The 15,480-nt window shown below is 34.1% G+C and overlaps 1 protein-coding gene across 7 annotated transcripts in view; it reads right to left on the bottom strand.

The window, feature by feature from the left end:
- Nucleotides 1-5,285: 5,285 nt before the first annotated feature.
- The window catches only part of LOC124532302 (PHD finger protein 14), a 17,845-nt gene continuing 7,650 nt past the window's right edge, over nucleotides 5,286-15,480 (bottom strand). The window contains exons 13-21 of one of the 7 annotated variants that reach the window (XM_047107143.1): nucleotides 15,152-15,261; nucleotides 14,350-14,503; nucleotides 12,981-13,767; nucleotides 11,898-12,005; nucleotides 11,201-11,275; nucleotides 11,031-11,084; nucleotides 8,307-8,434; nucleotides 7,462-7,570; nucleotides 5,286-5,551 (exon numbers count right to left, since the gene is read on the bottom strand). In XM_047107143.1, the coding sequence (XP_046963099.1) occupies nucleotides 5,531-5,551; nucleotides 7,462-7,570; nucleotides 8,307-8,434; nucleotides 11,031-11,084; nucleotides 11,201-11,275; nucleotides 11,898-12,005; nucleotides 12,981-13,767; nucleotides 14,350-14,503; nucleotides 15,152-15,261 (1,546 nt within the window). In that variant the 3' untranslated portion in view covers nucleotides 5,286-5,530. The remainder of the gene's footprint in view (nucleotides 5,552-7,461; nucleotides 7,571-8,306; nucleotides 8,435-11,030; nucleotides 11,085-11,200; nucleotides 11,276-11,897; nucleotides 12,006-12,980; nucleotides 13,768-14,349; nucleotides 14,504-15,151; nucleotides 15,262-15,480) is intronic. The other 6 variants (XM_047107144.1, XM_047107146.1, XM_047107145.1 and 3 more) reach the window with 6 other exon arrangements.

Genomic DNA, 15,480 nt, shown 5'->3' with positions numbered 1-15,480 from the left:
TTATTTATTGATTTTTGAATAAATTAAGTATTATTTTCAAGTTTCGTTAGTAAATAGCCATTTTTAAACTCATAATATACACTGATTAAAATCATTCACAATTTATTTTTCGCATTGTCAAATAGCCTATTGTAAAAATGTTACTTTGGTATATGTACCGTGTATAAATACATATGCATTGAGTAAAAAAGGGCTATTTTAATCTTACAGACAAAGAATTTTATTATATGTATAGATAAATATTTATTATTATTAACACAATAATTTATAGCAATGAAGTAAATATATATTGAGCATACAGAAGTGAAATAGATTAAAAAAAGGCAAGAACATAAATAACCTTAATTATGATATAAACAACTTCAATCATTTACAAGCAAACATAAAAGTTCTAACTTCGAAAATATCTTAACATAAATAAATCACCAAATCATACATATTGAAGTAAATTACTTACTCGGTTGAGTTTACAAATCCAAATATAACACAAATAACACTTATAACAAATTACAAGTCGCGCCAATATTGACCTTACTGTTCGCGCCCAAAAAGATAGAATAATGACAGCTTGATGCGGTTTCGCGCGCTTTTCTTTCTTTTTTTAATTTATTCTTTCCAGCCATTTGCATAGTTAAAGGAATTTCCTAAATATATAATAATAAGTAATTACTACGGTGGAGGTTGGAAATGACGGCATCAGTCATTTGGCGTTACGGCATACGATGCGAAATCAATGAGCCGCACCCAGAAAAGTTACATTTATTAGGGAAGTTATTGTTGAGTATTATTTATGTTTAACGGAATTCATATAATCAACATTATATACATATAATCGTAATTCGTATGATTGTAATATTGTAAGATTAATATCCTGGAAAAGGGACTGATTATGTTCTTAGACTAATTTACGTAGACCTTATTTTAGTTTTTCCAATATCAAATATTTATTACTCAATTTAAAGATAACTTACTAAACAAGTGATATTACCGAAATTAAAAAGGACATTCGAACGTCACGCAATCATATTAATTTCAATAAAATAATATTCTACGAAAATCAAAATAGAAACAAAATTTCGAAAACCATATAATTATCTTACAGAAGGCCGGCTTTCTTTATAGAATATAGTGCCGAAGAAGTGTGCACCGCAGCGGTCTTTCCTTTTAACGTGTCTGTTCCAGCTTTCTCTTTCTACAGGATGTGTTAGCTAGTGCAGTTCATTCTTCTTCCTAACTGTACTGACCATCTAAACGTTTGGATTCAACTACAACCTATCTTCAGGTGGATTGAAGTCATATATTTTTATATCTCTATATATCTATCAGGTAGGCAACCCGATAGATAAAAAAAATAAGTTATAAAAAATAAAACAGACTTCTAGATTAGAAAAAAAAAATATGTTTTTGAATCTTCTAGACCGGTGTTGATAAATCGTACAGTTTTCTAAGTTAAAGTGTACCAAACTTTAAATTAAATTTAAATCTCTCTCATTAAATCATCAAATCATTACAAATTGATACTTACCATGTTCTACGAGTATATACTTATAAGTTAATAACAAACATGTGTATCTACAGCATATAAAAATTAAAGACATATAAACTGTGAACAGTAATATCTAGAGATATAAAGATAACCTGCCTTTTGATTAATCCAGTCCACAATAAATTCGTACTTAGTTTCTTACTCTACATTCCAAATTATAAGTTTAATATTTCAATTTAAAATTATCAGATTCCTGACATGGTTCGGTGTAAAGAACGCGTAAAGAACGCCCAGTGGTAAGAACGCGTGCATCTTAACCGATGATTGCGAGTTCAAACCCAGGCAAGCACCGCTATATATATGTGCTTAATTTGTGTTTATAATTCATCTCGTGCTCAGCGGTGAAGGAAAACATCGTGAGGAAACCTGCATGTGACAAATTTCATGGAAATTCTGCCACATGTGTATTCCACCAACCCGCATTGGAACAGCGTGGTGGAATATGTTCCAAAAACCTTCTCCTCAAAGGGAGAGGAGGCCTTTAACCCAGCAGTGGGAATTTACAGGCTGTTGTTGTTGTTTGTTGTTGTTGACATGGTTCGGTAATAATCGGTTATTATTACTTCAACTATCTAGAATTACTTGATTTGGGTATGCGTTGATAGCTATTCAGAACGAATAATTTAATAAACAAAGATTTTATGGTTGATATCTTCGTTCTATGCTAATTTAATGATTTAAGCTTTTAATGAAAATATTTTGAGCATCCCTAATTAACAGTTCGCGCTTAATTTATAGGCACTTAGTCGTAAAATTAAGAAGTACCTACGCATTTAAAATTGTGAGATTATTCTCAAAACTAAGAGTACTTTAAAATACCTTATCATACATAAATACCTGAAATGTAATATTATGCGTAATTATGGATATATTTATTACATACTATTAAGTTTAATAATTCAAGTAAAATTATACGTATAATAAATATTTTACGTGAATTAAAATAAGGATATTATATTTTGCCAAGTAACTTTGTGGGTTTCCTAATTGAATTGCAAAATGGTGCGTATTCAGTTGCGTTTGAATTAAAAAAGAACTATCATTGAACTTTTAAAAACATGTAGGGTATGTAATATTTTTATTATAAACAATGCTATAAAATTCTTAGGATCATGTATGATAACGACCAAATTCTAAAATTGATGTTATAAAGCGAGTCGGAAAATTTAAAAGGAAACTCTTTTATCCTTCATTTCTAGAGAATCGATTTCCAATTTCAGGGGCCGCAGTTAGAATGAGCGCTCATTCAAGTTGCATCGCAAGCGTGTAACCACCTTCCACCTTGCTTAACGACCTTATCAAACCTGTCTAGTATTTTATTCAATTCTAAATCTAATTTTCCCAGAAATTATTATTAATTCCGAAATGAGAATGACGCATAGTTCACGTTGTTTCGTAAAGAAATGTTGGAAATAATAAATCATATACTTTATTTACGCGATATGATTGTATGTAGCTATCTAAAAGAAATAGTAGGCAAAAACGATCTATTTTTTTAACTGGCAATATATGGACTTTTTCGCTTTTTTTAAAGCAATGGGAATGAAATATATGATGTAGAATTAAACATTTGTCTCACATAAACGAGCAGATTTTTATTCCTTATATAACTCGATCGGATTTTTTGTCTACGAATCTTCATTTTATATTATGTCCGTCTGAATAAATTAATTTTCTCGGAAAAAATTGTAATAGAAGCTCTTTATATATAGTAAATATATTAAATCCATATTATGAATACCCCAAAATAATATCATTATACTATACAAATTCGATAACACACGAGTTTTGTTTAAGCGGAAAAATTAAGTGTAGAATACAGTAGGAAATTTGAAAAACGACGGATTCATTCCTTTATGAAGAAAACTTATCGGTAGTTGATTTTGCACTACAGAATGACAGTACATTTGTTTAATGAAATGAATAAACAAATTTACATACGTCCAACGTGAGAAAATTTTATTTTAAACCTGACGCGAACGCAATCATTAATTGGTAGCGACAATTACATATCATTGATAGAAACCAACATTTGACAAACGTCTTCCTATTAGTTTTCACGACAAAGAAATGCCCAATAAAATAATTTTCAATTAGCTTTGTCATAGTCTACTGAAATAAAGTATATTGTTTTATTATTCTCATTACAATAATTATTTATTAATCGAGGGAAATAAACGTTGAAATTTCTCAATCTATAATTGTTGGAACTAATATTATGACGTCGACATACATACGTTTGTCATCCCGAATTTACAACTACCTTCAAACTCGCCAAGTGGTTGTTGTTCCGTGGTATGTCTAAGTTATTGCCTTCGCTTTAGTATAGAAAGTGTAGTCGCTAGTTCAGTATCTGAAGCACAAATTCGATCAACTTTTTATACCAATTACAGAATTGTATCGACATTTAATTTTCTCTTAATACAAATTTACCATCTCGCTTAATGTACATATACCCAATTGACTTAAAACAAAACAACATTCGGTGTACGTGTTTGAATATGTTTTTTTTAATGTTGAATTGGCTATTATATAAATATAAATGAATAAGATTTCTCCTCAAAGGGAGATGAGACCTTAGTCTATAAAAAACTTTGCCCAGCTGGTACTACACCGCTCCGTCCGAAGTTCGCACGTTTAAAATAATCCCAATATTTTTTTGACCAATAGGATATTGGTAAACATTCACCAACCGTTATATTCGACAGTACTGTACTAATACACGGTGCATGCATGCAGGCTTAACACGCATCGCGTTTTTTATCACACATTTATTGAAATATCTAAAACTACGAATTTCAGAGCGTAAAAGCAAGATTATTCTACGTAAAATTAAAATGATATTCATTTTTATATGGATTATTGTGTTACAACAATAAAAAATTAAATTTTATCCCAGCAATCGTAATTAATTTTCTTATTTTGTTATTTATTATAAATAACATAAAAAGACTTACCTTTTTACAATATTGGTAAAATACATTTCAAAAATAGAATCCCAAAGCATATCACTAATATATTTTTCTTAGCTATATCTTGCTAGCTCTAGAATCATCAAATTCATGCGTTGCCTATCGCGTGATTTTATTGCAAATGTTTTTTTTCTTACGCTAGTTACATGATGATCTTGAATTGAATCATGATCATGATCAATTAATCCGCCTGTCATGGCATTTGGACTCCATTATCACTTAACATCAGGGGAGTGAGCCCTATGCCTACTATGATTTCATGTCCTTTTCTTAATACTTTCCGGATAAGCAAGAGCTGTGTTAGCCCAGTGGTTAGAGCGTGCATCTTCATCGAGGGAAAACATCGTGAGGAAAAATGTGCCTAAATTCATGGAATACACATGGGACGGAATTTCTGTCTCGTGTGTATTCCACCAACCCACATCGGAACAGCGTTTCGGAATATGTTCCAAACCTTCTCCGCAAAGGGAGAGGAGGCTTAGTCCAGCAGTGAGAAATTTACAGACTGTTGTTGTTGTTGTTGGGTAGCCATTAATATGTGGTGTCATCTCCACTCGACCTGATGGTAAGTGGAAGTGGATTCCAAGCGAGAAGGCATCAGTACAGTCAGTAAGAATGAGCTGCTCTGATCACCCTCGCCATGCCCGCAAGATGCCTCTTCAAGCCTCGTTTGACGGCACCTTCAGTTTATAAGAGGAGAGGAACACGTGTGCTGGTAGAAATTTCCATATTCTAACATAGATATTACGTAGAAATAAAACACAACATCAGGCTGTTAATATTTATTGTATCAATGATACATAAACACAATTATGCTGCAATTAAACTTACTGAGATTTCACTTACATATATACTTAATGTATTTACTTTAACAACACATATATTAAGCAAAAAAAAACTAACACAACGAGTACTTATATTCAACTAAGCACATCCAACTCCTAATAATTATTTTCTTTGTAATACTTACAAGTGACGTCACACTTTCCTTACTCGTTCTACATTCGCCGATTTAATTGTTTTCCTCCAAATCCTTAAAGAAATGTTACATTAGTCTATAATATAATAATAACTTATGTTTCGTCGTTTCCTATATTAAAAACTTATTTGTTATATGACATAAAAAGGCGGATGGGCAAGTGCCACTGGTGGTGACCACTTGCATCATCGAATGGCAAGTGGTCACCACCGCCCAAACGTAATGACGCTGTAAGAAACGTTAATCATTCCTTACATCGCCAACGCACCACCGATCTCGGGGATTAAGGCGTCATGTTCCTTGTACCAGTAGTTACACTGGCTCACTCATCTTTCAAAACGAAACACAACAATACTGCGTAACTACTCTTTGGCGATAGAATATCTGATGAGTTGGGGTTACCCATTCAGAGGAGCTTACTCAAAGCCCTACCAAGAGATATAAAGACCAAGAATAAAACATTCATCATCATTAACCATGTAAATCGACTTTATATATAAAACGTGTCCTGTTACATCGAATTTAAATAAAAAGAGAACCTGAACGGAACGTGCTTTGGTTTTGCTAATAATAACCGTTAAAATAAATTGCCATATGCTACGAAATGTTCGTGCCGATTTTAAAACGCAACAAATTTATATTTCGGTTTATATTGATTAAATAAAAACCGTAATTTTTGGGTATTTTTTTTTTGTTAGGAATATAATTAATAAAATGTAGCAAAATTTCCTATGCCTAAATCTCATTGTCTTTGATTAGTATCTATAATATTGAACTGTACGCCAGAAGGCTGTGTTAAACTCGGATTTATGCTGAAAGACTCTGGATATAGTGTATACAGTAGCTAATCAAGACTACTAACTTATTAGTTACAATTATACATTTGTAATTAAAATTAATCTTCTATAGGTTGCATGCCTTGAATACTCGGCCAAATGTCCATATTTGATCCAACCCGATTTAGATCAGCGTGATTAAATCTCCATACTATCATGAAGTCTATTTGCCCAACAGTGGGACATCTTAAAGACATTATGCCTAACGATAAATATGGAAGAAATCTGTATTTTAGAATATGTTTATCAAATCAGCACGAACTTCTTAAACCCTAATATATGCTCTTGAATTAATTAAAAGGGCGCTTTAAAACGAGTCCAATTAAAAAAAATACATGAATGAATGATTAATGTATGGTGTTTATCTTTAACCTAGAATTCATATAATTAAAACATAACTTTAAATAATTTGAGAAGCATTGAAGACGACGATATATTTAATAATAAAATATTAAGATTCTTTGTAATAAGATTTATAAAATTTATATTATCTTCTTACATTACAGCTGTAATTCATTAAAGCGCTTTCAAGCACTTTTTGTAATTATTAGCAATGCAACGCTTTAATGTTAAACGCAGCTCGCGAGTGCTTCGGGTGCTTTGCTCAAAACTATTTGCATTAAGATAATTCATATTACATTAGCATTATTAAAAAAAACAGTAAAAATAATTTCGTGATAAAGTAAATAAAATATAATCTAAAAAGTCAAGTAAAACATGCTTATGCCAAACTCTGTGATTTATAAATATTTAGTAAAATAAAATAATTTCAAATTCTAATAATAAAACAAGCAACCGATCTCTGCTATATGAATGATAAAATACATTTTTTTCATCCGTATAAATTCATAAACAAATTTATTGCTGCAATAGGATTTTATATATATTTAAAAAAATAAACTTTATGACAACGAATTTAAAAAAAAAAAGAACGAATAAAATAAAAACATCGTGAGTTTTGAAGCAAAATTCAGACTTTTCAAAAAATCAAGACAATAAACTATAAATAAAACAATTTGGACCCGCGCTTGCCAACGAAATTAACAACGAAAAATCTCTACATTTTCTCTCGAAAACGTAATAAAATAAAAAAACTTTGAACATTCACGAGTTAAGGTAAACACTCACAGTGGGATCGCAGTCGGCACAATGCCACGAGTAGCCTCGCTTCTTCGGATTCTTATTCAGAGGCGGCTCGAGGCAAGTGAAGTGGTAACGTTTGCTGCACTCGTCGCATCTGAATACAAACAAACGCTCGCTCGAGAACTGACGATTCCAACTATTCGTAACTCGTCGCTTAACTTAATAGATAGCCGGGAATTTGGCTACGTGTGTGTTTCGCGATTAGTTTCATGCTAATGTTGTTGGAATTTGTGCTAGCTTCAAAAATAACACGTCTTTGGTGTATTATACTGTTGTCTTCCTGTCTTTCCAATTAATGTTTATTTAGATGTTATTGATAATTATTGTAATCGCACTTCGAGAACTTTACATTTCTATGCATTAGTTATATAAAATATTATGTATTTATATAAAATAGTGCAATAAATATATTATTATTTTATATATTAATTTTCGAGGAACTGAGAGATTTTACACTGTATAAATTGTTAATTATTTCGTACAATCTCAAAACTGCAGTAAAATGTTGCAAATGCGAAAGCTTCCCAACTTCTGATTATTATACTGAATAAATTCTATTACAATATATTTTTAATATTCTTCCTATTTTACCTATATTATAGATATATATTCAAATCGTCAAAATGAAGATTTCAGAAGTCTGTTTAGTAATACATATGTCCATGTGTTTCTAAACACAACTACGATATAGAAACTTAGAAGCATGTCCTATGTTATATCGAATTTAAAAAAATGAAGATTTCAAAAGTATGTTTAGTAATACATATGTCCATGTGTTTCTAAACACAACTACGATATAGAAACATATAGAAACATAGATGTATATTCACCTGACGAGGTTGGTGGTGTCGCCGGGCTGCTGGCACACGTCGCAGTGCGTGAGCGGCGGCAGCGCGCTCGCGTGCGGAGCGGACTCGCCGACGCCGCCGCCCCTGCGCACGCGACTCTCACGCGAACGCTAGCCGTCAAGCTTATTTACTGACTGTTCGAGACATGCGGGCACATTGCTACTCGTGGACGAACTTTGTTTGAGCACGTTATGGTAGATATGACTCAGTCACCCCACGAACAAATTGTGATATTTGTCATTGATTTATTTCGGTTTAAACTTTAAAGAGTACGTTACTCCAATATATATATAGGCATAAGGATTAAATACGTTAGTTAATATAGTATCTCAGAATCACAATTAGCGGCGTTGTTCACTTATTTATCACCGACCACACCTATTGGTAGTCCGCTTTGAGGACACGGCACATTTGGTCGTGACTGCTTAGTTTACCTATACGTTGACTTTATAGGAAACATTCCTATCATCATCATCATCATCAAAAATCTATGATATCACAACCTTATTATATGTTATATAATAATAATGCGCCTATTAACCGAACTGACACGTTTTTACCAGTCAGATACTACTTGTCAAGACAAGTTTATTACTTATATTTTAGTAAATAAATTATTAATGTATTGATGTTTTATGTGACGAATATTATTATTGATTTTGTTTTAAAATCAGTTTTATATATAATATTACTAACAAATCACAATACTGAAAAAAAAATCTCATCTCAAATATTTTAATCTTTTATAATAGCAATTACTCACACTTGAGAATCTTTACTAATATAAAATATTATAAATGCGAAAGTATGTATATCGGTCACTTACGCTTTCACAGTTAAACCGATGAACTTGATTTGTTGGTTTATTTGATGAATGGATTATTTGATGAATATGAATAAAAATATAAAAATGTATACAAAATTATTTCGGATTTTCCACTGTTACGGATAGTTTCATTTACGGATATTATAAGGATTTTATTAATATAAAATACAAGACATGAATTTGACTTTATTTATAGGCTATTTTTTAAGCATAGCACAGTGCAAAAACAAAATAAAAAAATATTTTATCGGTAACGGTTAAGGATCATCCCTAGTGTAAACCCGAAGAAAGGTAAGGTTATGTAGGTATATTTGTATGTTGTTAGCTGCTATTACCATAGACTGCGTACTGTGTCAATTATGATATGAAATATAAGCGATTTAATTATGACATCGAAAATTGATATTGAGAACATATAATTTTTTATTAAAAAAAAAAAAACTTGTATAAAATTCAACGAATAGGTTCTGTATCAAATGTTCGGAATCAATAAAAAATAACGACATACCTACTTCATAAAAGAATCAATGGCAAATAAAGACATACTTCATAAAATATCGTATTCTGACTTAAAACCGTTACAGATTTCCATAATTACGGAGTCATTACAATACATTCCAGATGAAAACTCAAAAAAAGAACTAAGTATACACGTAGCATACATCTCTGGATATTTTTAAGCATTTCGTCTCGTCCATTGTTTCGTCCGCGTAACAATACGTGATGCGATAACAAAAGATATCGCAGACCCCCAGCCTTTGCGAATGCAAAGTCTAATGTGCCAAGTACGTCTTTAGTGAAACTCTTTTCTCTGGCATTTTGCCGTATGAATAACGTTTAAAAGGTGAACGGCAAATTCTTTACGAAACTAAACAGAAAATATGGGATAATATATATATAACAAGGGGTTAGGTATCAACTCGTAATATATCGTTTTACGATATTCCATCAACTATTACACTTCTCGACAGTGTACTGTACGATAAAAAAAAATCCTAATGAAACTTTTTTACTTCGACGTATATTTCTCAGATTTGCTTAATATATTTGCAACATTACTTAATTCTTATTTTAAATATCTGCTTTGAATTAAACAAGCAGTGGATAAAATTAAACATCTTATTATTTGTGAACAACCTAATCAGAATATGTTCTTTTTAATGTTTATTTTCAAAATATAATTAATAATATGTCGTTGTTATAAAAATGTAGATGGATATGAATAAAATATATTTTCAAATAATAATCTATCTATCTCTGGAAACAATGAACTGGGTCGCTTTGAGGCAGTCTAAAGGCAATGCTGACTTCATGAAATAAAACGTATATAATACATGAAAAAGGAAATTTTATAAACAAATTTGATTTTAAATTGACATGACGTCATCATTCAAAAGATTTTTATTATCTGTGTTATTAATTACAGATTCATTAGAAATAGTATTTTGAATATTCCTGAGGTTATTATCGTTATTAAAATTATGAAATGTATAATAGAAGAGAATGTAAGTAAGAGTACAATGGGATGTCAATAATGTCTTATTGTAAATAACGATGTATTAATTAAGAACTGCGTTGTGTACAATGTAGGTGAGTTATTACCAAATTTTATGAAACATAAGTATTTATATGTATGTATATTATATTAGTAATGTTATTAATCTTTACTCATGCTTCTATGGAATATTATTTTATAATTCTTGAAAAGAACACCCATTGAATACTTTGCCATTTGTATAGTTGTTTGTTTGGGCTTGTAAAATAACGATTAATGTAAAAATAAATTTTGAATTTATTTCAATATTTTTAATAGTAATCAAAATGATAGTTTTAATTAATTTATTTATTCCTATTATACATCGAATGATCGTGAAATTTACCTTCGGTTTTGATATCGCAACCGGCTCGATCGGTTTTTCGTCCTGATTGGGAAGCTTGGAAATAATAGATAAAAAGTTTTTTATCGGATATATTTTATAAAATTTTTGTACTTATAAAATACCCATTTATTATAAAATTATTTTTAAAGTTGTATTTGTTATATACTCACGGATGTATTGGCGAGCGGGTCAGGGGTCGACGGCGCCGCCGGCGGGGGAGACTTGGGCGCCTCTTGTTCTGCTTGCTGCGGACAAACATACATTTTAACAACAACAACAACAGCCTGTAAATTCCCACTGTTGGACTAAAGGCCTCCTCTCCCTTTGAGGAGAAGGTTTGGAACATATTCCACCACGCTGTTCCAATGCGGTTTGGTGGAATACACATGTGGCAGAATTTATATGAAATTTGTCACATGCAGGTTCCCTCACGATGTTTTCCTTCACCGCTGAGCACGAGATGAATTAAATAAATAAATAAATATGAGACAACATCACATACATTACTCTGATCCCAATGTAAGTAGCGTAGACGGTACCACAAACACCCAGACCCAAGACAACATAGAAAACTAATGGTAATCTACATCGACTCGGTCGGGAGTCGAACCCGGGACCTCGGAGTGGCGTACCCATGAAAACCGGTGTACACACCACTCGACCACGGAGGTCGTCAAAAATTATAAAGACAAATTAAGCACATGAATCGGCGGTGCTTGCCTGGGTTTGAAACCGCAATCATCGGTTAAGATGCACGCGTTCTAACCACTGGGCCATCTCAACTCTACATTTTAAACGTTAACATTATCAAAAAAGGTTTTACATTTCTCCTTTCCTTTTTTTTTGAGATGTTGAGAAATATTATACCTTGGATAATTTCTTGATGACGGCTGGAGGCGGTCCGTCGTTGCTATCCGTGGGAACGTAGAACATCTGCGTGTCCAGAGACCCGTCCGGTTTGGGAATAGGTTTAATCTGAAAAAAATATAAACTTGTTACTATCACATATTATTATAAAGATAATACCGTAATCAATTTTAAGTGTATTATCGTGTGTTATTCTCTTCTTTTTGGTCTTAGAACAAATGTTCTTCATAAATAAAAGTAAAAAAGTAAAGTAACAGCCTGTACATTTCCCACTGCTGAGATAAAGCCTCCTCTTCCATTAACGAGAGGGTTTGGAACATATTTCACCACGCTGTTCCAATGCGGGTTGGTGGAATGCACATGTGGCAGAATTTTGATGAAATTAGACACATGCAGGTTTCCTCACGATGTTTTCCTTCACCGCAGCACGAGATGAATTATAAACACAAATTAAGCACATATATATAGAGGTGCTTGCCTGGGTTTGAACCCGCAAACATCGGTTAAGATGTACGCGTTCTAACCACTGGGCCATCTCAGCTCTTCATACATACATTCATACAATGACTATAAGAATCGAAAAACCTAATCTGGCAAAGTGTAAGGTCAGGCGACTTGGAGCGGAATAGTCTCAATACTATGTAAGATTTTTTTAGGAAATTAAATATAGATTTATTTTATGACAGTCACACGCTAAGAAAACCATGAGAAAGTGATAAGCAATATCTGTTAAGAATTGGAAATATGAAAATAAATAACTATTTAAATGAAAGCTATAAAAATGATCTTTATGCAGGCAAATTAGCTGGTAACGAGATAGTTTATTTTTATTTAGCCAAATGATATATATTTAAGTGGATGGATATAGATGTAGAGGACGACCAAGAAAACCATGGATGGACTGTGTGAAAGACGATATGGTTAGAAAGAATGTTACTTGTGAGATGACGTCTGACAGAGAAGTATGGAATGAGAAGACATGCTGCGTTGACCCCAAATAATTTTGGGATAAGGGCAGGATGACTATAAATAATTTTAGTATCGCACTATAAATGTAACTGCAATTTATCAACAAAAACATACTTTGATCGTGATCCTCGGATGAGGCGGCTCTGGATTCTCCATATCTTGCGTCTTCTTCTTCCGCTTGTGCTTGTGGGACTTCGAGGGCGATCGCATGAGATCGGGCGAGTAGCGAGACCTGTGTTTCTCCTTCCGCCGCTTCCTATTCGCTTTGTACATCGCGATGTCCGACGACAAGTTAGCCAGTGTGTTCTCGATCGAGCTCTCGATTGCCTTACTGTCCCTCTCCTTCGAATCGTTGAGGAGCGCTGAAAACGACAAGTTTTGCGAATAGAAACTCGAGTCATTCGGCGGGACGACATTCGCTGAGTCGTTCGAGTGCTCGTTGTGGGAGTCGTTGGGGCTGTCCGCGACGATCGGCGTGATGGACATGAGAGGCGTGTTCGTGAGTATGGGCGACGTGAAGCTGCGCTTGTGGACCTTCTTCGTCGATATCTCGCTCTCGCCGCCAGACGTCGACGAGTAGTCCTTCTTCGATTTCGCCTTCTTCTCCTTCTTCGACTTTACTTCGGAACTTTCGTTGCCGTCGCTGCTGAACTCGAACGGTTTTATCGTCACTTTTATCGGCGAAACGTTTTCCGAGGACATGTTTATCTTTGATTTCTCCACTTTGTGTATTTTTTCGGGTTTAGGCTTCGGTGGGGGCGAATTCGGGACCGAGCCGGGGCTCTGGGGTTCGGATATTATCGCACCGTCTTTGCTGTAGCGGATACGAGACCGGCGCGGAACTTTCTTTTCCAGCACTTCGGGTTCTGAATCTGACGTTTTGTCGCATTCAGAACATTGCCTGTTAAAAAATATATTATTATAATACTAATACATTTTTCATGTTATAGAAAAGAAATGAAAACTGGCCAAACAAAATATGTAAAAATTAGTAGCTATAAATCTCAGAAAAAATGATTTGCACCATAACTTATATCGATTGTAAAATATTGTCTAATGGCGAAATTTGCAACATAAGTATAGTACGACACAAATTAGATGTAGCATCGGAAAATGCAATGGAATGAAAATAAAACCGATTACTGCCGATTTTCCACAATCAATAGAAATAGCTCCCTATCGCGCCATTCGACGCTATTCGTCGCTATAGATTCACGCGTCAGAGAAAGCAAGTGCATGTAAATCGACGCGTCAAATTGACGAATATATTAGGTTATATGATATTACAAGTTATTACGTTTGTGTAAAGATCATATTCGCATGAGAAATAAATATTGATAATTTGGGACAGCGTACTCAATTCGGATGTGATCGGTTTTGCGAATTTTGCCGATGCAACACCTAAGTTGTGTCGTACTATAGTTCATTCCGCTTAGGGATGCACCCAACAAGACGCGCACATAAGTAGCCAGCGGGAACTCACCATCCGTAGAGCTTGCTCTTCTTGGGCGGGCGCTGCAGCGGCGGGCGCAGGCAGTGCAGGTGGTAGTGGTGGCGGCACGTGTCGCACGCCGCCATCAGATGCTGCTCGCTGCTGCGCGCGCACACCGCGCACTCGCGCGCCAGCGCGCCCGTCGCTGCGCGCACGGCCGTTACACCACACGCACGCGCACGCGCACACGCACACGCCGCGAGTGCGCATGCGCGTGCGCGCGCACGTACCATTGCTTCCGATTTTATACATCGATCGAATAGGAGTCTATTACATAGACCTCGAGTTCTTTGTATTAACACTGACTCATTCGATCTTCGTACCGGAAACGATAGGAGTACGAGCACAATGGGACTAGCGCTATTTTTGCATACAGAGAGAATATATCTTATTTCTATAGACTTAAAAAAAATTATGTGCCATACAAAAAAAAATGTTACGTTAATGTATGTCAAATCTTTGATATAGACTGTCAAGTATAAGTTGGCGTTCCTGTGGCAGCACCTGCTACACCTTTGTTTTGCCACTTTTTTGTTTATACCCTACAAAATAATCCTCTACGTCTCATTTTTATTAGATTTTTCGTAAGTTTTCTTAATAAGGGTAAATAAAACAAATAAGATATTAAATGAACAAAACTAAAAATTAGTACATGTTTTTGCCACACGCCAACTTACACTTGACGCGCTATATTATTTTTTGTACTGAACAAGATATTTTTACTCTTAATCACATGTCATATAAACTACAATGGGGTAAGTTAGCATGCCATTAGTAACAATAAAGTACGGACCTTCTAACGAAGTAGACAGAACTTTTCCTTGGCGAGCGTCCGGGTTGTCGCTAAGAGGAAAACCAACGCCCATCTTAAGTGCAGCCGCGGTGGGTACAGATATCGACCTGCTGGCCCGCCCACCATACAGTACGCCCGTAATGACACGCGCTTGGTTCATATCCGAATACGGGACGGCAACTTAACATATGGCCGTTAGGTTAGGTTAGGTCTATCCTATTTGTCTGACTTACGTTGACATAACGATGATATAATTTACTTACAAATACCAAAAATGTAAATGCAACGAAATACAACCCCCAAAAACCCTGAATGTTAACTTGCCATCC

The sequence above is a fragment of the Vanessa cardui genome, chromosome 9, assembly GCF_905220365.1.
Source record: "Vanessa cardui chromosome 9, ilVanCard2.1, whole genome shotgun sequence".
In the NCBI taxonomy this organism is placed as follows: domain Eukaryota; kingdom Metazoa; phylum Arthropoda; class Insecta; order Lepidoptera; family Nymphalidae; genus Vanessa; species Vanessa cardui.
The sequence above is the reverse complement of the archived record's forward strand: the minus strand, read 5'-3'. Positions and strand labels throughout refer to the sequence as shown.